This window comes from Neophocaena asiaeorientalis, unplaced genomic scaffold, assembly GCF_003031525.2.
Source record: "Neophocaena asiaeorientalis asiaeorientalis breed wild unplaced genomic scaffold, Neophocaena_asiaeorientalis_V1.1 scaffold59, whole genome shotgun sequence".
NCBI lineage: Eukaryota > Metazoa > Chordata > Mammalia > Artiodactyla > Phocoenidae > Neophocaena > Neophocaena asiaeorientalis.
In genome coordinates this window covers 6,715,245-6,737,211 of record NW_020174268.1, presented here as the reverse complement: position 1 = coordinate 6,737,211, position 21,967 = coordinate 6,715,245, and the positions used below count along the sequence as shown (strand labels likewise).

Genomic DNA, 21,967 nt, shown 5'->3' with positions numbered 1-21,967 from the left:
GTGCAGAGTACTTTGTACTCTTTGGTCTAATGATTCCCTTTCTAGATATTTATCCTAATATTTTAAAGACATGTATATAAGAGAAATTCCTACAAGAGGACTCACTAAGTCAAAGTAATATGTGTAGGGGACTTCCCTGGTGGTCCAGTGGCTAAGACTCTGCACTCCCAATGCAGGTTCGATCCCTGGTCAGGGAGCTAGATCCCACCTGCCGCAACTAAGAGTTTGCATGACACAACTAAAAGATTCTTCATGCCACAACTAAAAGATCCCACATGCTGCAACTAAGACCCGATGCAGCCAAATAAATAAATATTTTTTAAAAAGTAATATGTGTATTTTAAATGTTAGTAGAAGTTATATGCAAAAAGCTTTTTACCAGAGTAGGTGCTAATTGGTAACAAAGGTATTTCTCAACAAGTGTTCAGCACAGTGCTTTACACATAGTAGAGTTAAAACGGTTGAGTGGATCGAGCTCACATTCAAGTGAGAAAAATTTGTTTTTATGATGGCATGTAAGTCTAGATAGAGGAAAGGGCTGATTACTATGCCTAGGAAAGGAGGAAAACAAGGCCTTACAGAAGAGGTACAGTTGAAAGTGGGTTACCCATCTTCTTCATCATTATCATCACTGATAGTTACTGAGTGCCTACCATGCGCCAGGCAGTGTGTTGAATGCTTTACATTATCTCCTTTAATCCTCATATATCCTATAAGGGAGATATATTTATTATCCTCATTTGATAGATGAAAAAGTTGAGGCAGAGAGAGGTTAAATGACTTGCCCTAGCCATATAGCTAGTAAGTGACTTAGTTGGGATTAGAAATCAAGCAGTCTGATTCCATAGTCCATTCTTGAACGCTTTGTAAGTGTTCATGAAGAAGAGAAAGGGAAAGAGGCATTGAAGGTAGAAGGAATGTGCACCAAAGCACCAAGTGCACGGTGTTGTTTAGAGAGCAGCACGTAGTCAGTGTGTCTTAAGCACTGTTAAGCTGTGGTTGCCCAAAGATGGCATGGTAGAAGGCCAGAAAGTTAGGGTGAGTACATATTTGACTAACATATATGCCCTAAATATGGAATTTCCAAACCAGAAAATGGCAATTTCTTTTTACTCTAAAAGAGAACCGAGAACCTCATTTCTTTTTCTGAGATTGCTCTGGCATGAGGGTAGTCTCTGGTTTCAGTGTTTTGTTCATGGCAAGAGCTTCAGGCTTTTTTATCCTTTCAAAGCTATAGCATTCAGTTTTGTCTTCAGAGGATACTGTTCTGGTGCTGACCAGATGGAAGCCTTCCATTAATAAAGTGTCAATCAGTAAGCCGAGGACATTAGTTCCGTTGGCCAGTTTTCGGTTATCAGGTTTTATAGAAACATACCTAGGACACACAAAAATGTTCAATTATAAAACATCCCTTTAATAACCAGCAAAACTAAACAGAAATATTTGATTTATAACCTCAAATAAAGGTATCAAACCATTTTCTGATCAGATATTTTTAAAGACTTCATTTATAAATCCAAGCCAGTACCTTCAGGCTACTGAAAACAGAGACTTTGCTGTGATCTCCAAAGTCATTTTAATTCCACATTTAGGAATATAGCTAACATTGATGAATTTTCATTGAGAAATTATTTTCTGGAGCAAACAATTTGATCAAACAATTAAATTAGCTTAATTTTCATATAATGTAATTTATTTCCAAATTTGTTTTCAACTTACTAAATATTGTTTTAATCGATTTAATTAATTGATTCAATCTTTTTAATGAACATCTGATACACTTACAGTTTCCCCCTAGATCTAATTTTACCCATTACCAGCACTGACATTACAAATTTTCTTTTGTGACTTTCTCCTATCAAATGCATTTTGCAGGTGAAATTTTGCAGATGTTAAATGTCAAGAAGACTTCATTGTCAATTTTTCTCAATAACTGTCCATTGTTGAAGAGCAAGACATGGGGTCAAAAGGCTTCTGGAATCAAAACGACAAAACTTTCTGGAAAACTCGATAGATACACATTATTCAAGAAAAATATACCTGAACTTTTCAGATTGACTATATGTTGCTTTAATAATGTCAACATAACATGTCCATAAAGATATAGCTATATTGCCCCTTCTTTATCTACCATCAGGATTTTTCTTTGGTACGCGGGCCTCTCACTGCTGTGGCCTCTCCCGCTGCGGAGCACAGGCTCCATATGCACAGGCTCAGCGGCCATGGCTCACAGGCCTAGCCGCTCCGCGGCATGTGGGATCTTCCCGGACCGGGGCACGAACCCGTGTCCCCTGCATCGGCAGGCGGACTCTCAACCACTGTGCCACCAGGGAAGCCCCATCAGGATATTTTTATATCCTTTGTGTCCTCCCACCATTTGTTTATGAGATGTGAAAAAAAAAAAGGCTTTAGTTCCAGGCAGCTACCTAAACTGCCTGTGGTTTTATAGGATAAAAAGAGCCTTGGGGTCATCCCTAGCCTCCTTTTAATTATGATTGATAGAGTGGTTATTGTAGCTCACATTTAGAAACTCATTCTAGGCAAAGAAAAAAATTCAATAATAAAATGTAAAAATTATAAAAGTACATATCAAAAGCACATTTATGTTTAATACAGCAAATTTTTAACATTAGTAAATCATTTCATCTACCCCCAAACCCCAGATCTTGATTTTATAGCCTAGAAACTTTTGTCACAGAGAAAAAATGTTACAGAACGTCTCACAAAATTAAGATGCAAATAGTATATAGTAGGTGATAACAAAGTGCAATGTACTTGCAAGAAATCACTTGGCCTAAATACTTGATTCCCTAAGAGGCCAAAATGAAAAATGGAAGATTTCAAGGCATAAGAAAAAGATAAAAGAAACTAATGGGAACTGGAAAATCAAAACTTTTAAAAAAAACTTATAAGGCAAGTACACTTTTCCATTTGAGCTAGTTTATACAGCAACGGTCAGATAGAAGATGGCTACCAAAGAGACTCTAGAATCCTGTGACCATAACTTGACTTGATAATGTGGTATGGCCCTCTGCAAGATGCACGCCAAGTATTTCTAGTACTGTGAACTTGAGAGATAATAACTGAGCAACTTGCTAGGTTACCAAGACCTCAGAGTGATAAATCATATTAGTAGAACATACTGAACAGCTGGATGATACATCAGGCTCTGAGCAGCCGTTCAGGCTCACTCCTCCACTTTCCACCATCAAGAAAAACATCTGAATGGACAGATTCAGACCACAAGGAGTGAGTAAGAAATAAAAATGATTGCTAGCTAAATAATTATATACCTAAGGTGGGCCTCTTAAGACCAAGAGCTTTCATCCGATCACCTGAACTCCCAATAATGTCACCTTATTTGGGTTATCTACCTCTACTTTGAAATTGGAACTATAGAAGAAAATCATGACCACTTATAGGCTGAAAAAAATTCTAAACTTCAAACAACTGAAAAGAATACTCTTTGGGGATGCAAGAAAAAGTCAGTTTAAAAAATATCTTCTGGTTTTGGAATTTAAATATAATGTCATTCTCTCATTAAGATGAAAAAAATTTTTGTACTATTTGTAAAATACAAACACTTAACAGCAAAGGGGAAACTACTGTCACTGTGTACACACAAAGAATATCCCAACTTGAGTTTCTAATGTTTTTCAAGATTATAGTCATTTTCTCCAAATGCATAGCTTTTAAAGATCATTTAGTATTTCCATGATACCTTTTTATCTTGCATGTTTCTTCTTGAAATCAATGACACCATTTTTCCTTAGTTTTTTAACTTTTTAGAAAGGGATCCCCAAAGATCTTAATCACACAAATTAAAAAAAAACAACTGGTAATTTCCCTTCTATTTATGTTAGTACCCCACCAACTGTGCCCAGAGTTATCTTAAAACATTTTGAGGTAAAGATAGGGTCTTAGGTTTTCTTCTCAATCAGCCTGTTAGCTGGATCTCTTTCCCCAAAATGACATTTCATGCCTCTTTGGAAAGGCAGGAAATTATAAAGCGTAAAAACTTAAGAATTGTCCTACTGTCCTACTGGGTTCTTCAGCTGGTATGCAGGACCAAGGGGTATGCTGTGGGAGGGGTAAACATTGGTCATTTCTTATGGTTACTGCAAAAGTTAAGAAAATATCCCCAAATATGTCTGTCTACCTTGACCCCAAAAACGTGTATCTTATTTAAATACTGTCAGTAAAGAACATATGTAGACTTTTTTTTCCCCTCCTGAAAATTAAAGCCAGCTTTCACAGTAAAATAACAGTGGGACAGCATTAAGACATTTCTAAGGGGCGAAAAAAGTGTCCGTGACAGTAGAGTGGAAATCCGCCTTAGGGTCCAGCCAAGAATAACGGGGAGAAAGTGACTGACTCAGAAGCAACTATCCTTAATATACTGACAGCCTATCCCAGTATTCTGAGTTGTGTAAAGAGTGCCAACAATGTAACAGGAGACCAGATTTGCCATGAGATATATCTGCCTTAATGGTGTTTAAAAATAAAGTGGAATGGAGAAAAATCAGTAGCCAAATCAGAAGGACTGAAAGAACAACTGTACATAGTGTAATGAAATCATGACAAACTGTTGAGCCTTTACTATATACCAGCAACGAAAAGAAACCCTTGGGGAGAAAAAGGCTTCTCATTCCATAGTAATGGAACATAATCTATAAAATTGTTTCCTCCTACAACTTGAATGACCATAGTCCCAGTTTTCCCTGGACAACTTTGATTTATTCCTATTGTCCCACATAATAACTTCTTTCACTCTGAAAAGTATCCCAGTTTGGACAATAATTATCTGGTCATTCCACCCAACTCTGCTGGTTACTCCCACCAAAAAATCATTTTGAGTAATCATTTTTTTCCAAAACTGAAATGAGAAAATTTCAATTTTGAGGGGAAACATCAGGAACCAGTGTAGAATAGAGGTTTCAAAATACAAAATACCTGATTCCAGTTTGGTTATCAGTCGTGCTGTCAGAGCCGCATTGGAAAACCAGGTCATGGTAAGAAGGTCTTTGTGGAGGCAGTGGAAGTAAGGTCATCTGAGGAGGGAAGGAGTTACTACTCCAGGTCGGTGCTGAAGGTTGCTCTATAAACACTGTAATTCTCCCAGTTAACATCTCGATTGTTTTGCTGCAAGAGCCAAACACCCTAAAAAAAGCTTGAGTGTTTCGGCTTAGGAAATGTACCTCCACAAGAGCAGGTCTTGGCTGTAGCAGGTGTTCTTGGTTTAAGAGATCCACCAGAGGATCAAGTTCATAGAATACAGCCTCCCTCTGAAGCCTGAGATAGTCTGAAAAGTCAGTGGGTAATAAAAGCTGGTGAGTTCTCAAAAAATCTAAGACAAAACTAAATAAAACACCATCTCTGTCCACAAAAATCTGGCCACCAACCATCTTGAATTCTTGGTCTCTGCCATCTAACATACGTGTCAACCGAGAGGCAGGAAACTGCTTTAAGGTTGAAGACCTTGTGGTGAATATCTTCCCTCCCACGTTCAAAGTGACCAGTTCCTGACTACTCATTTTCCTCTTGCTTCACACTAGAGGCTACACACCATCAGGCAGACTTAGGAACTTGAAAATCAACCTGTGACCACAAACGTTACATATGATTAAGAAATGTAGGGGAGGGGAATGTAACAAAAACAAAGACCTCGATTTCCAGGTAACTACTGTTAAAGCAAATAGTGTGTCCATAGCTGTGTTTACAAATTTGAGAGTTGCCTGGGAATGTACAGTATACAGAATGAAAAAATAACAGATGAGGAACTCCACAGTTTAAGGAAAACTGCCAATATGTCTGAGGACATGTGTCAAATAGATCCCTTTACTATATCTCATTTAAAAAAAAAAGAACCTTCATAAAAACCTCTTGTAAATCTATAAAATATACTGGGAGCAGAAAAGCATTCCCCCTCTCCAAACCTCTTATCTACTATGAGTCCTCATGGCAGAGGTAATATTTATAAACATTGTCTTAAGTTTTTATATCCCTTTAGCAATTTAGTGGCTAATCTTGGATTGTCAGTTGGGGATAAGGCAGTCATTACCTCAACTAGCAGCTTATTTTGACTACTCTTCTCATAACTAGAATGATTCTTCTGTACTTGAAATTTAGTTGCCACCTTCTTTTCCTGTCCCTGCTTGTATTACCTCCTCTCAACTAAATTAATGGACTGGGGTAAAGACCCTCTGGACTGTCAAGGAATGTCTTGTCCCATGACAGAAATAAGGTTGACTGAAAGCAGTTCTAAGATAAAGTCACTTCTTGTTTTCATCTGAATTCTAAACAAGGTGAAAAAATTATTTTTGTTCTGTGGGAGACAGGGCATCTTTATCTCATGTGAGCAGATAGGACAGCCTCAGTGTTTAGCTGATTATTTTGTACTTTATAATAGCTGATAGATTGTTTCATCTATCGTTAAATTAGTCTTACTACTCTTAAAAAATTCTTTAAACAAGTGAATTGATTGGTTGTACAGTTGCCATGATACTTTGGAACAACACTTAGCTGCCAGTAAAAAGGCGGCTTTTCCATTTCCTGCTCTTGCAATGTGTTTTTTTGTTTGTTTTTACCCATGCCTTTGCTTGCAGTCACCTAAGTTTTGTAGTTTACCTCCAAACTCCTCTGGTGATAAATTTACAAAACCTAAGCAGATAAAACGCAAGCTGAAATAAATCTCCACCCTCCTTAAAACGTAAACTTCGCATAAGGTAATGCCAGTTTTTGTTTACATGAGACTTACATTGTACCAAAAAAAGAAATCAACCCTCTGCAGAAAAAGTTGGAAATTCAATCCATATCTTATTCCTTTTTAAAGAATGTTCACTCTCAAAAAAAAAAGTTGCTTTACAAGAGTAGTCTTTATTACATGCTTAAGAACAATCATTATTACACTACCTCATCAATATTAAATCATGTACTCTCTCACATCCCCTTTTTTCATAGCATAAACACAACCAGTATTAGGGGTAGAATGCTTATTTCAAAAGCACTTTAAAAAGGAAGGAGGGCTCAGGACTACACTATTAAATTTCACTTTTATCTTTATACTACCTAATTTCAACAACATGTGTAGGACATTGTTTTTGAAAGGAATACTTGTGGAGGAAAATATCTGACTGGAATCTTGACCAAATCTGAACTACCACTCTGTATTCTGCCAAATTTCTAACAAAAGACACAGAACTATGTACTTCAAACAGATTTTATAACAGTTTATATTTGCACACAAATTCTGCCACATTGTTCAGCACCACCAAAGTGAAATTCTTTAATCTTTCACTGAAAATGAAAAACCCATCTGCCAACTGTTCCCAGTAGAAAACTGATTGTTCTACAAAATCAGCTGATTTAGTCAGGTAGGAACTAAAGTTTGAAAGATTGTCTTTCCAAGTTGTGATTTCATCAAATAAAGACCATTCTAGGAATATGGTAGGACTGAAGAAAATGAGAAGGCCCAGCAGAATGATTACCACAAATAACAGATAAAAGTTCCAAGGAATCTTGCTAATGAATGTGCCAGTGTCTTGAGGCAAAGAAAGTTTATCCACATCTACTAGTTTTATGTCTTCCCACTGACTGGTATCAAAGTTCTTCATTAAAGGGCTTGAGGGCAAATTAGAGGGAGGCAAAGGAGTTTCCTTGATGACTTTTATTTTCTCCCTGAACTCCTGCATCTGTTGCAGAAATATGATGGGTTCTGACACATCTTTGAAAGCCTCAGCAATGTTAAAGGCCATTCGTTGTTCCTGCAAGATGGTGTTGAGTTTGTTGATCTCTGGGTCATAGGCCTGCATAACTGCAAGTTTCATGGTCTCAAAGTCAGAAAGGATTTCATTCTTCTTTTGATCTAATGTGTGTTGTAACTTCTCAAAAAACTCCTTCACTTTATCTGAATCTTTAGTCAGCAACTGTAGAGATTTCCTTTTGCTAGTTTCCAAGGTATCCAAGCGAGAAAGAGCATCTCCCCGACGCCAGGTCTCAAAGCTCTGGAAGAGGGACTCAAAGGCATCCCTTTCCTGAGCATAGGCATCTTCGATAGAACAGAAGACATGCTTGGTGTGGTCACCACGAGTAGCACAGATCCCACAAATCAGCTGCATATCAGTCAGGCAGAAAATGTTGAGAGGCTGCCCCAAGTGTCCTTTGCACACTGGCATTTTGGGAGAGATCTTGATCTTGTTATACTTTTCCACAATACCCTTCAGGGAGTAATTAACCTGCAGGCTACTGACTCCGGTGGCTGAAGTTTCCTTGCGGCATGTGGGGCACTTGAATGGAGATGATCTCCACAATGAATTCCGCACATTCCCCTCTAAGATCCCTTCTAAGCATTTTTTGCAAAAGTTATGCGAGCAAGGCAAAACTCGAGGATCGTCAAACAGACTGCAGCAAATTGGGCACGTGAGATCTTCTTCAAGCAGCTCCATCACATCTCCTACCAGAGAGAAAGAAACATTTTATTTTACTCCAGTAACCCCTTCATTTGGACTACAGACTAGTTAGAAGAAACTATCTTCACAGCCATTAAAAATGATTTTTCACTGAAATAACCAAACAAAGAAAATAAGTGAGAAATTTGTGAAGGGAATGCACACCGAAGCAGATTTAATCTGCTGGGACTAGAACACGCTCCTTATTAGTAGGGCTCCCTGTACACAAGGCCTTTGTGTGGGCTTTCCAACAACAGTCTTTGGCTGAGACAGGGTTAGGACTAGGACAACTGCAAGTTGAGCCAGCAGGACCCAACTGCTTGTTTTAAAACAGAGCTGACTACTAGCTGTCAGAAACAAAGCCACTCAGTGTCTGAAGAGAATGAGCTCTTTAGTCTGGGCCCACAATTATAAAATGGTATGCTATTTAAAGAAAGCAGCACAGAAATATAAATCCAAGCATGCACTGTCACATAGACTTTTATTAAAAACTGGCATATTTTTCTATTTCAAAGGCAAGATTACAATTATTAAAATCAGAGATAAAAACATAAAATGAGACAGCTGCAATTCATTCTTCCCTAGAGAATTAAGTGAATATTTTTTCAGACCACTGGAACAGTAATCAAAGCCAGTGGGGACAAACCTGGGCGTCCCTAAGACTCTTCCAGGGCATCTGTGAGGACAATACTATTTTCATAGTAATACTGAGATGTTATTTACTTTTGGAACAATGTTGACAGTGCACTGTAAAAAGAGCAATGGTGAGTAGACACTGCTGGAGCCTTAGCAGGAATCAAACAAGGCAATAGGTACCACCAAACTGGATTCCTGGTTATTGTATTCTTCACCACCACGTACCCACGGTGGGAGCAGGGGTGAGGGCAGCCAGTTTCATTTTAGAATGTTCTAGATGAAGCAGTAAAAATTACTCATTTTACTAAATCTTGATCCTTGTGGACATGTCTTTTTAATATTTTGTGTGACAAAATATGAAGTAACCACAAAGCATTTCTACTGCATGCCAGCAGATACTGTCTGGAGGGAAAGCAATTAGGTGATTGAGCTACAAGCTAAATCAGCCACTTTTTTCGTGGAACACCATATTTACTTGAAACAACAAATGACGAACTATGGCTGTGCAGACTTAGGTATCTGACAGATATTTTTTTGAAAATGAACAAAATGAACCCATCACTTCAAGGGAAACAAATGACAGTATTTCTTGCCAATGATAAAAAGTTGAATTTTTGAGTGAAAATTGGATTTTGGAAAACATATTTGCCATTTAAGAGCTTGTAATGAAACAAGTGGTGATATTAACATGTGGGCTTTGGCTTTTTTAGAGGGGAGATCATGTATAATGAAATATGTCACTATTTGGAGATCTATATTACACAGTGAACTAATTGGTTCAAATCACCAATGCATGTTATAAATCATACATTCTAATACAGTTAAATATCTATATATAATACACATGTAAATAAAAGCTCTTGGGAGCCTTAGTTTTTAAGTGTAAAGGGGTCCTGCGACCAAAATATTTGAGATCTCTGACCTAGAGGATACCATAGAGAATACCAATTCTCAATTCAAGTTTATTCTTTTAAAATGTACACTTTAAAACTTTTATCCCTGAAGTTTTAGAACCAAAAATAGTGCTAAATATGTCCTCATTCAGTTTACTGAGGGATATATACACACACACATATCACATTACCACCAAAGTAACAAAATAGGGTCTACTAATCTCTATGCCATCTTATAACCAAAAGTAAATAATTTTTATTATATAATACTTTTTAAAAATATATATTCTCCTTAGTTGCAGCATGCATGTGGAGCCTATTTCCCTGACCAGGGATAGAACCTGGGCCCCCTGCATTGGGAGGATGGAGTCTTAACCACTGCACCACCAGGCAAGTCCCAGGAAGTGAATAAATTTTAACAGTAATTTTAAGAATCACAATTGGAGCTACAATCTAGAAGATAAATAGTATTTAAAAGATAAGCTGAACTTGCAAGACTAATTAGTTTATGGTTTTCTATTAGGTTGTGAGAGATATATGTATAACAAATATATAATACATATATATGTAGAATTAAAGCAAAGAGTATTCTGTCAAATTTAGTGTTACACAGCAAAAATGGTGATGAAGCTTATTTTTCTGAAAAATCTTTTGTGACATGGCAAATCATACAACCTTTGAAAGCACTGACAAGAGAACGGCTACAGAGACTGAGGTTAGTGTGCTCTCTAAGAAGTTATCAAGCAGCTATAAAACATTCTGACTCTTTAGAGCAAAGAAGGAAAACTTTTGATGATCTTCCATCACTAGTCCTGGGGTTCTACACTTTATCACCTCCATTGATCTCTGTCATCTTTCACCTAGGAATTCTATGCTAAGGCTAGATTTTGGAGTAAACTATAGGAACAGGAAAGTAGTGGCAGCAGCATTCAATAAAGTAAACCTAATGTACTCATCCTTGCAAGGTTAACACTTCCAGAGAATCCTATCCAAGCACATTAAATAAATAAAAGGAAAAACAAAGGATACCAAGTTTTGTCATGAGAAGGAGAAAAAGGGCACCCAAGACAAAGAGAAACTTTGGAGAAAACTGAGGGACCAAGAAGAATTTTAAGGCAATCAAGTATGATCAAAAGGAAAATGTCACACACAGGAAAATTTAGAAATAATAAACAGTCATCCCAAAGCCACAATCAATTTACAGCTCTTAAAATGAACCAGAGGAAAAAAGTTGGTATTTGGAAAGTCCCTTTTTTAAAAAAATTGCATCAAAATCATGGTAGATCCTATTGTTCCACTTTTTGTGATATAACTTACAAATTTTGGTTTATAATTTAAAGATTCTCATTTTAATCCACATTAAAACTAAACACTATTTTCTTTTCTTAGCTTTATACTCAAAACTTTAATCACAAAACTATGTGACCACTTCCACAGCTGACTTTTAGAGAAAACTGAGACATATAGCCTAACAACCCAAGAAACCATGGCAAGTTTGTTGCCTTAAAAGTTTTAAAGGAAAATACATAATAAGGTTTTTAGTCTCACTAAGTGAAGGGTATGCTTTTCACAGTAAAGGAACTTATAGATCCTTTTCTTAAAGTGTGGCTAACACATAAAAATCTAAATAAATCAATTGAGCTTACTCCTTTGATGAAACCAAAGTACATATCCCCCCCTTCTGGGGGACAAATATAGATATCAAGAAATTTTATGTGAACAAAATTACTGTTCACCAGTGATAAAATTTCAACTTAACCAATGTCAAGTTAAGTATATAAAGGCAAATAAGTTTTCCAAGATTCATTTCTTCTTTTGAATTAAAAATTTCCCAAGATTTATTTATTTACTTATTTATGTATTTACTTATTTAGGCCACGCCATGTGACTTCTGGGATGTTAGTTCCCCAACCAAGGATTGAACCCATGCCCTCAGCAGTGAAAGCATGGAGTCCTAACTACTGCACCACCAGGGAATTCCCAACAATTTCCCAAGTTTTATACCAACAAAGAAAGTAGCCAGTATATTTTATACTTTAAAATATACTTTTTAATTTATGTAGAATAAAACTCACTCCTTTCAGTACGCCGTTCTATGAGTTTTGACAAAGGCACAGTTGTATAACACCACCACAGATTTATTTTTAAGCAAACATTCAAGATATCCACACTTAAGGAAGACTATGAAAACTGATCAATACAACCTTGAGTAGGTATATAGCAACAACAGTCTCTGCAAATGAAAACAGTAACACAACAACCAGAATATTAAAAATGGAAAAGCCAATACTTATAAAGGAGTCATAAAATAGAAGTAAAAGCTAATATATATGACTTCTCCCTCCTGGAAGCCCTTTTGTTTTTATATGATCAACCCAAAATGATTACAATTGAACAGGTGCTCATTTTATTCACTCTTAAAAGGTAATTTTAATAAAACCTTTTGGGCTCCCCTGGTGGTGCAGTGGTTAAGTAATCCACCTGCCAATGCAGAGAACATGGGTTTGAGCCCTGGTCCGGGAAGATCCCACATGCTGCGGAGCAACTAAGCCCGTGCGCCACAACTACTGAAGCCCACGCGCCTAGAGCCCATGCTCTGCAATGAGAAGCCACCACAACGAGAAGCCCGCGCACCGCAACAAAGAGTAGCCCCTGCCCGCCGCAACTAGAGAAAGCCTGTGTGCAACAATGAAGACCCAACGCAGCCAAAAGTAAATAAATTTATTTTAAAAATAAATAAAACCTTTTAATTAAAAGAAACTTTCCTATTAAATCTTTGAACTTCATTAGTTGATAGCAATATAAAGTTCAAAATAATACCCATGATTTCTTTCCCAAATCCCATTACAGAAGAAAAAGAAAAGCCAATATATTATACCTTATATCTGAGAGATTTAAATCAAATTTCCATCCTGCTTTGAGGCATCTTTGAATTCAGGAATTTCAAAGCAATATCTAAATACCTAACAAGTAACTAGATAGCAAATTCTGAAACTCACTTCATAGACAAAACTAAATTACGTGAGCTCTACTAAACAGACAGCCACCAATCAACCTTATCTTGGAACAAAGCTTAGAATAAAAGAGCTCACCTTTAAAAAAAAACCACTTCCCCTCATCCCACTAGTTAATCTTATTTTCAAGTTGTATACTGTATTTTCAAGTAGTATAATGATATTTTAGTATGAGATCCACTAATAATCGTTTCTTGAAACTTACTAAGAATCTATTAACAACTATTGAATCTAGGTAGAGGATGTAAGGATATCTATTGTAATTCTTTTTTTTTGCGGTACGCGGGCCTGTCACTGTTGTGGCCTCTCCCGCTGCGGAGCACAGGCTCCAGACGCGCAGGCTCAGAGGCCATGGCTCACGGGCCCAGCTGCTCTGCAGCATGTGGGATCTTCCTGGACAGGGGCACGAACCCGTGTCCCCTGCATCGGCAGGCGGACTCTCAACCACTGCGCCACCAGGGAAGCCCTCCGTAATATATTTTTAATTTTCAGTATATTTGAAAATTTTCACAATAAAAAGTTGGAAAAAAAAACCTAAAGAGGGTACCAATAATAAGAAAACAATATTGAGCTAAAAAAGTAAAACTTCAAAAACATTAGCTAACTATGATAAATTTCACAGAGTTTAATCTGCTGTAATATTGTTTTATCTTTTATAAAATAAAAAATATATTATTGGAATCTCTGGATCAAGGCCTGTGAGGAGACTGACATACTTGTTTTGCTCTCAGTCTATGACCTTTGACAAAGCACTTATACATATTAGTTTTTCTCCTCATTGAATAAGTGTTTTGAAAGGTATCTAACAATATATGAAAATTATTTACCAAGGGTTTTTTTGTTGTTTTTTTTTTTGTTTGTTTTTTTGTGCTATGCGGGCCTTTCACTGTTGTGGCCTCTCCATTGCGGAGCACAGGCTCTGGACGCACAGTCTCAGCGGCCACGGCTCACGGGCCTAGCCGCTGCGCGGCATGTGGGATCTTCCCGGACAGGGGCACAAACCCGCGTCCTCTGCATCGGCAGGCGGACTCTCAACCACTGCGCCACCAAGGGAAGCCCTCAAGTTTTTGGGGTTTTTTTTAATACTCTATATCAATGTGTTACTAACACCTCATTTTGGCTTTTAGAGACTGTTCCCAAACTTATATGATCCAAACAGGATAAAGTGAGATTAAGAAAAAGACAAAATTTCTGATAACTTAAAAAAGGAATATTAAAATTAATATACCATATACTCCAATAAAGATGTTTAAATAAAACCTTAAGGAGCCATAAAAAATAAAATAAATATACCACATATAGCATCTAAAATAGCTCATCTAATTGTTATGTGGCCCTTGCAAACAAAATATAATTTACCTTTGTGTCCATATAAGATATAAGTAACTTACCTTTTCTGGCATTATCCTAGAATAAGTAGTAGTCAAAATTTCCTCCAAGGTATTTCTAGTAGAATTCCTGATAAGTAGGGCAAAATAAACCTAGTACAGAAGGTCCAGCAGCTTGGAAGGCCTACCTACTCAGAAAATTCACAAGTTTTTGGACTAAGGTGACAGTCTCAAAAACAAAAAACTAGGTCATTACCTTCATAGTCCAGAAAAACTTGGAAAAAATGAGTTTTTTCCTTTCCTTCATTCTCTTCTCTGTGCCACTATTTTGCCTCGACTTTTCCTTTGTTTATTCTTCTTTTAACTCATCTTCCCCATTCTATTTCAAGGAAGGCAATCTTTTGATTTCCTCTTATTCCTTCCTTATCTCACACCTCCTCTTTACCTTACTTCTTATGTTTCTTTCCCTATTTTCTTTTCCCTGTATCACCTGATAATCACCCAAGATATTATTCTGTAATCCTGTAAATCGGCAGCATTAAATCAATAGTTTTAGGATACCAGCTAGATCAGATATCCCTATCCCATTTTTGTACAACTACTGAGAAATCTATGAGGACACCGAATGGTGGTGAATCCCATTCTCTCCCATCCAGATGAAATCAATTTGAATAATGAGGGTCTGAATTTGAAGGAAACATACATATAGCCCAAATTATTCTCCTGGTCTGGTAGGAACCAAACCCAGATTATCTTTACCTGTTAAGAGTTAAAATTAACTTCAATTGGAACTACTGACTTCTGCAAAGGTTTTACAAACTAGAAATGTCTGGTTTCTTTTCTCCCAAATAAATGTAAACAGGTTTAAATGAAGGTAGCAAAATTCTACCCCTAGAACAAATTGTCTTCTTTCACAACAATAAACTTGGCAATCATTAACCTAAATTATTATCCCCAACAGGTTGGTATCTATTAAAAGTTTTCATCATCTAGCTCTGCATGTGAGGTTAATTCCAGCTTTCAGAAAGTAATGTCAAAGTCTAGCATTCAGTACACAGCAAGCTAGATCTATGTAGATAGGTGAAATTATTTACGTAGTATGTAATACTATGCCAAGTGAAAACAAGTATTTAGTGGATAACTAATAAGTACTACCTACCTGCTAATAAGCACTTACTTCTGAGATGGAAATGTAATTGGTGTGAACAAAGTTCCTTTTGCTCAGTGTAGAATTACATATGCATTTTATTCTAAGTAAAACTGATCTAGAAAATATTTCAAGTAGAAAGCTAATTATGCTAAACTTTAAGCAATTTTTAGGTTGGCTATATTCTATAATACTATGTTGGCACTCCTCACTCATATTCAATACTGCACATATGCAGGGGAAGAAAGGAAGAGCTCCTCTGGGAGTTTTAAATGGGGAACCAGGTTACTGCCAAGGAGATATACTTGTGGTGCTTATGCCACAGGAAAGACAATAATTTAAACTATTGGCAAAAGTTTTCAGTTCAACTTTTCCTTAGAAATATATTTACATCTATAATGCAAACGAATTAGAAAGCATTCACATTATGGGAATTTGCTTTATATTTACAGAAGGCTTAACTGGAATGTAACTATTCTGTATGTCAAAGGACACCTGTTTTTAGTTAACTGTTATGAGTACTATTCCTCTAGCACCATTCTAGTATCTAAAAATCCCAAGGCAAGGTAATAACAATGGCAGTGTCTTTCACGAATAACAAAAATGGATAATCCAATGATATTTTAAAAGATGAAATATAAGCCAAAAGTCAATTCCTGCCCTAAATTCAGAAATATAGCACATTTACAAAGGTATTGTTACTATAAAAGGTGTGATAACTGCCTTACAAAAGGACATAGAAAGCTGACACCATACTGAAGTTGGAGAGGTTATCCATGCAAGTGGACTTTGTTTTTCTAAAATTATAAAAGTAATTTGTGATTATAGAAAACACAGGAAAAAAATTACCCAGTTACATCGGCAAGGAATAACCATTATTATTATTTTGGTATATTTCTTCTAACATTATTTTGGCACATTCCTCCCAATACTGTGTGTTTACACACACACATATTTTAACAAAACTGGAAGCATAACACAACTTTGTATCCACTTTTTTCACTTGTTTTATCATATGCATTTCCCCTATTGTTATAAATTCTTCTAGAACATGACCATTTATCTTATGGATATGCTGTTTCTTATTGACTGTTTGTTTTGGGTGGATTATAACATTTTAATGAACACTGTAGAAAAGTCTTAGTCCAACTGTTAGGTGGGTCAAAGAGTAGGAACATTCTTTAGGCTCTTGAAAAGACTGCCAAGTTTCCCTCTAGAAAGGGCATACCACTTTCTGAACTCTGACCAATGATGTATGACAGTACTCCACCTCTCCATGCAATTCCCAACCTTACAACAGAATCATACTTTTATAGAGCTTAGTAAAAAATAAGAAAAAGGCATACTTTTTTACCATACACTTTTTTACCATACCTACCTAAGTTTAAAATATAAAACAGTTTAAGGCAGTTAATATTAGTATGTGTCTACGTATTACCAATATATAAGAATATATGGTGCTAAAAGTTATGGAGTAGGAATAAAACAGAAGTACTGGGCTTAAAAACATCTTAGAGATCATTTAGCTAAACACCTAACTTTACAAGTGAAAAATCTGAGCCTCCCCTGCTCCCCCAAATTGTACACAGCAAGCAAGGCATAGGACCTGAGTTTCCCAATTCTCAGACCTTAGCACTATCCAGAAAGTGGGTCAGGAATTCAGTATCCTCATTCATCAAATGGAAAACCTTAATCATGAGCTCTCTAAATCCCTTCTAAAATTCTATAATTTTTACAAAGTAGGTTGTAATAGGTTCTCCAGTGAAGGGTAAAGAGCACTGAACCTGCATCTGAATACCTAGCTTTAAGCACTAGTTTTACCCTTCATGGAATGAGGATTTTTACAGTAGCTACCTCATAATGTTCTTGGAAAGACTAAGTAATGTGTGACAATTTTGTAAACTACTGAGCTACATCAGTGTAAGGTGGTTTAATTACATATGTGTACAGATACTGTGAAAACTGTAAATACTCATTTACAGTGTTATGTTAAGAGCATGAGTGTATTAACCAAGAAAGGTCCTAAAGGAGAGTTGGACTCCCTTGAACTGTAATTTCAAGGGAGGACAAAGTAAGTATTACATAGCATAGCAGATACAAAGCATGTTCGTGGAAATGGGCATAGCTGAACAACAGCTATGGCAGAAGCAGGGCCAGGTAACCAATAAATGTAGAGAATGAAAATAACCTGGTGTTATGGAAGGACTTGCCAGAGAGGTTTAGTGCATCAGCTGGTGCAAAAAAGATGGTATTTTTAGGGAAAGATAGGAGAGCATGAAGAAACATATGTGCTTATTGTGCAAGACAGAAGTATAACCAATTAATCAATAGCTCCATCAAGTGCTACCAGAGGGAGTGGCTATGTAAAAGAAATTCTGCATTTAAAATACCTTTTATATAAAGGTCTGTAGAGTCAGAAAACTGAAGCCCTGTTGTATAAGCCCTAGCAGCAGTGACACAGAAGGAAAAAGAAACCTATTATCAAAAAGAAAGAAAAGCTGCTGTAGCCTCTTTTCCTTTGCAGTGTGAATCTCTGGATTATAGTATGTTTCAAATAATTGTCACATAAAGAATTTCCAAGTACAGAATCAATTTTTCTGGGTTTTGACAAAATATGAAAAGAACAAAGACCATCCATGAGGGTGAGAACACATACATTCTACACAGAGTTCAATTTTGAAAGGTTCTGGGCCTGACGAAATTGGGTGCTTTCTTTTTTTGTTGGTTTTTGTTTGTTTGTTTATTTGTTTTTAACGTAGGGAAAAGTATTGTAGTTTACCTCTGTCCCCTGCAAGCAGGTGTATTGGTCAGGGTTACAATTTCCCAGGGCAGAGCAATCAGGTTTTGGTTTTGTTTGGTTTTTTTTTTTTTTCACGTCGTGACTGGAGGCTACTGTAAAGAAAGAACAAAGAAAGAGAGGGTATTATGCATTTATGTGCAAAGGGTCCTTAGTCTTCACCCTCAATTTTTTCAATCATCCCCCACAAATAAAGCCAGCCTGCTAGGACCTGATGAAAAAGCCAGGAGCATGGGAGAGGCTGGCCATCTCTGTGCTAAGGAGCTTCTCGGTTAGGGCGCCCTCCCACGGGGCCAAGCAGCCTCCCCAGGTTCAGTGCCAGGGGGTGGTCGCGTACTCTGACTCCGGTTCATGGTCGCCTTTTCTTTTGTAGGCGATCCCGAGGCGCTGGAAGTGAACCCAGGCGTGTTGGGTAGCGGACCAGGTTTTCAGCAGCCCGGACGCGCTGCCCCCGCCGCCCACCCGCACGCCGTTGCTCCCCATCCCCCAGTTCCCGGGCCTGGCTGCTTTCCGCTGTGCTGCCGGGACTGGAGCGCCGACTGAGCTCTCCGCCAGCACCCCCGACTCACGCAGGTGCCTGCCCGGCCAGGGCAAGTCCCCACCCCCCTTCCCCGTAAGGACCCGGGCGGCGGGTACTTATCTCGGACCTCCGGGGCCGCTGGAGGGGACCCACCAGGAGCCGCGCCGCGGCCAGTGCTCCAGCCGCGGGCACCACGCGCTAAGAGTCGGAACGGCTGCAAAATGGATTCGCGGCGCCGACGGGCCCCGCCCCAAGGCTCTCCTCCCCCGGCACCTCGGTCCGCCTCCGAGGCTGGGCCTCGCCTTTCCCCCGGGGAGGGAGTGGGTGAGGGGAGGCGGGAGTCCTTCCGGTATCTCCAACCGCCACCGATGACCGCCGCTGGCCGTGGTGCGCCTGGGAGAGGGGAGGGTTCCTGGCTGCTGGCTTCTCTCCTTTCCAGAGGGGCTGCGCGCGCCCGCGAAGCGCCGTGCCCCGGGCGCCGGGAAGGGGACGTGGATCGCGCAGACCCGCGGGCTCGGCCTGGACCGAGCGCGGGCGACGGGAGGCGGCGTTGTCCCCGGTGGAGCCGCCTGGGAAGAAAGCCGGCGCGCAACAAGATGGTTGGGTTTGGATTGTTGTACTTTTTTTTTTGTTCGTTGCATTTTTAGGAACAAAAAAAAAAGCCCAACCCTTCACACCGCTTCATCCGCATCTCTCAGGACCAGAGGCCCGGCCACAGCGGCTTGGGGGGACGGAGACGACTGTCCGCCCCGCACCCCACAACCCGGGGTGGGTGGGGCGGGCGCCCGCGCTGCTCCAGCCGCAGCACAATCAAAATAGTTAACTACTGCACCCACCCACACCTTGCATCTATGTATTTCTTTGCAGGCTTTAGACCGAACACTAGCCACCCAATTCAAGGTTTCTTTTTAGGAAAAACACCACTGCCCTTTTCTTTGGAGAGAAGGAAAAACTCAAGTATGGCTCTAAATTATCAGCCGCTAGCCTGACTCACTCTTCTGACGTCCGGCGCCCTGTATAGGGACCTTCTCTAATTAGCAAACGCATTAAGCACTTACCAAGGAGCGGTTGCAAGAAGATTGCAAAGATGAAAGAATGGCTTCTCCAAAACTTGCCATCTTGGGGGCTGTGAAGCATGGACAAAAATCACAGAATATGCCCTGGGGTTGAGTTCGCCCCCCACCCCCGCCCCACTTGGGGAAGTCTGGGATTTGGAAGTAGAATTGGGGGGAAGGGTATTCAAGGTCTATTTACAGTACTTGGACCCAGTGACTAATAATACTAGCTCAAACCCCATAAAAAGCTCCTCCCCACTCCCTTCTGAGATGTCCAGTTCCTCACCATACCCGGGGTCCCTTAAATCCAGTTTTGTGTGTGTCTCCCTTAAACACACAATTTTGCCTTTGAAGAACAGTTCCTATATTTATGTCATTTTGTCTTCATAAGAACACTGTGGAATGGAAATTATGATCTTCATCCTATAGATGAGGAAACGGATGAAGTGATTTCTCCAAGGCAAAAAACAAGAGGCAGCGCTGAGACTCTAAAGTCAGGTTCCAGGTACACGGTCTTTCTACAGCACGGTAACTGTCAGTGCCAACGAAAACTTCAGCCCAGTCTCCTACTAAATAAGTGTTATTAAAAGAAAATCAAACTCCTGATTTGTAGAAACATTTTGAATAGCCTAATATTAAAATGATACAAGAGTGAAAGTTTATTAACTCATAAATCAGAAATTGTCTTATGTGTACCTGGTTGTTGGTAGATACTAATTAATTAACTTATAACCAATTAAATGTAAAACGTTGGTTAAATCTGCATAGAAATCCCTAGATTGTTAACAAAAAAATTAACTACTAAGAGACCATCGTATATTAAACTCTCTTACGTGTAGAAAAATAGGGAAGGAAGAATAACCTATTTTCCCTCCCATGGTCCTAATAAAACAGCCAATCAGGGAATCACCACATATAGTGTGACTAGAAAAAGAGATTAAAACCTGCATGCACGGGGCTTCCCTGGTGGTGCAGTGGTTAAGAATCCGCCTGCCAGTGCAGGAGACACGGGTTCAAGCCCTGGTCCAGGAAGATCCCACATGCTGCAGAGCAGCTAAGCCCGTGCACCACAACTACTGAGCCCGTGTGCCATGACTACTGAAGCCTGCACGCCTAGAGCCCGAGCTCCGCAACAAGAGAAGCCGCGGCAATGAGAATCCAGCACACTGCAACGAAGTGTAGCCCCTGCTTGCCGCAACCAGAGAAAAACCTGCACGCAGCAACAAAGACCCAACGCAACCAAAAATAAAATAAATTTAAAAATTTAAAAAACCTGCATACATGGATTAAAACCCACCCACACAGCTACCTCCTTCCTGGAAGAGCACACTATAACTAGATCCCATACCGAGGGACTGTCAAAATTCTTTTCACACTGGAATTTCCTTTTATTGACTGTTCTTCAAATAAGCAGACTAAGCTTAAGACTGGAATTCATATGTCACCACAGCAATAAGATGTAGTCTTATGTAAGTTTGTCTTTTGTGAAAAATTTATTTTTACAGGTAGAATTTCTAATGTTATATATTTGAAATATATATATACACACATATACTTATTTTTGTGATTTATTTCATGGTGTTGTTTTTGTCCTCAGCCTTGACAAAGGTGAAATCCGCCAGCTTTCCTTCCATCTACCAAGATGTGATCAGATGTTCCATAACAAAAGGGACAGTGCCAAATTTGGTGTACACTGAAATGTAAATTATCAGAATGGGGAACATCTAATAATTAAGACTGGAGCAGTTATGTGCAGGAGAGGGGTGCTGGTGAGCCTCCTTAGATATACTGGAACATTTCATTACTATTCTGTCCTTCCCTTCCCAATACCTGCCAAAGTCATGAATGCAAGCCCCAACATTCCCCAACGAGAATTCCTGGCAATACAAGGCACTGACATTGCAAGGTGTAGCAAAAAGAGCAGACACTTTGGAATCAATTCTGCATCCAAACTCTAGCTCTGCCATATACAAGTTGTTCAAGTTACTAAGCATCTCTAAGCCTCAGTTTTCTCTTCTGTAAAATGGGGATAATGTTTCACTTGATTGTGAAAATCAGATAACATACAAAGCAACCAACATGGTATCTGACATATAGGAGGTACTTAATAAATGGTTGCTACTGCTATAT

General features: G+C 38.8%; 2 protein-coding genes and 1 long non-coding RNA gene across 4 annotated transcripts in view; 1 reads left to right on the top strand and 2 right to left on the bottom strand.

The window, feature by feature from the left end:
• LOC112406596 (uncharacterized) overlaps positions 1 to 12,519 on the top strand; it is a 102,895-nt gene extending 90,376 nt beyond the window's left edge. Inside the window, exon 15 of the long non-coding RNA XR_003004588.1 lies at positions 11,851 to 12,519. This is a non-coding gene — a long non-coding RNA (uncharacterized LOC112406596). The remainder of the gene's footprint in view (positions 1 to 11,850) is intronic.
• On the bottom strand, positions 281 to 6,760 carry KCNRG (potassium channel regulator). Its single transcript, XM_024755504.1, has 2 exons — positions 4,954 to 6,760; positions 281 to 1,375 (listed from the first exon to the last, which is right to left on the bottom strand). The coding sequence occupies exons 1-2, from the start codon at positions 5,532 to 5,534 to the stop codon at positions 1,135 to 1,137; spliced, it is 822 nt and encodes a 273-aa protein (XP_024611272.1). The 5' UTR covers positions 5,535 to 6,760; the 3' UTR covers positions 281 to 1,134.
• Positions 6,859 to 18,985, bottom strand: TRIM13 (tripartite motif containing 13). Of its 2 annotated transcripts, none has more exons than XM_024755502.1 (3): positions 18,910 to 18,985; positions 18,245 to 18,357; positions 6,859 to 8,452 (listed from the first exon to the last, which is right to left on the bottom strand). In XM_024755502.1, the coding sequence occupies exon 3, from the start codon at positions 8,442 to 8,444 to the stop codon at positions 7,221 to 7,223; it is 1,224 nt and encodes a 407-aa protein (XP_024611270.1). In that variant the 5' UTR covers positions 8,445 to 8,452; positions 18,245 to 18,357; positions 18,910 to 18,985; the 3' UTR covers positions 6,859 to 7,220. The 2 variants fall into 2 exon arrangements, with proteins under 2 accessions (XP_024611270.1, XP_024611271.1); XM_024755503.1 differs by lacking the exon at positions 18,910 to 18,985 and adding an exon at positions 18,474 to 18,623.
• Positions 18,986 to 21,967: the final 2,982 nt, after the last annotated feature.

What these genes read in the sequence shown, in the direction of transcription:
- KCNRG (XM_024755504.1), bottom strand. Translation starts at nt 5,534, where the DNA reads ATGAGTAGTCAGGAACTGGTCACTTTGAACGTGGGAGGGAAGATATTC. An exon ending in GATAACCAAACTGGAATCAG is followed by an intron (nt 1,376 to 4,953) that starts GTATTTTGTATT and finishes TGTGTGTCCTAG; the next exon opens with GTATGTTTCTATAAAACCTG.
- TRIM13 (XM_024755502.1), bottom strand. Translation starts at nt 8,444, where the DNA reads ATGGAGCTGCTTGAAGAAGATCTCACGTGCCCAATTTGCTGCAGTCTG.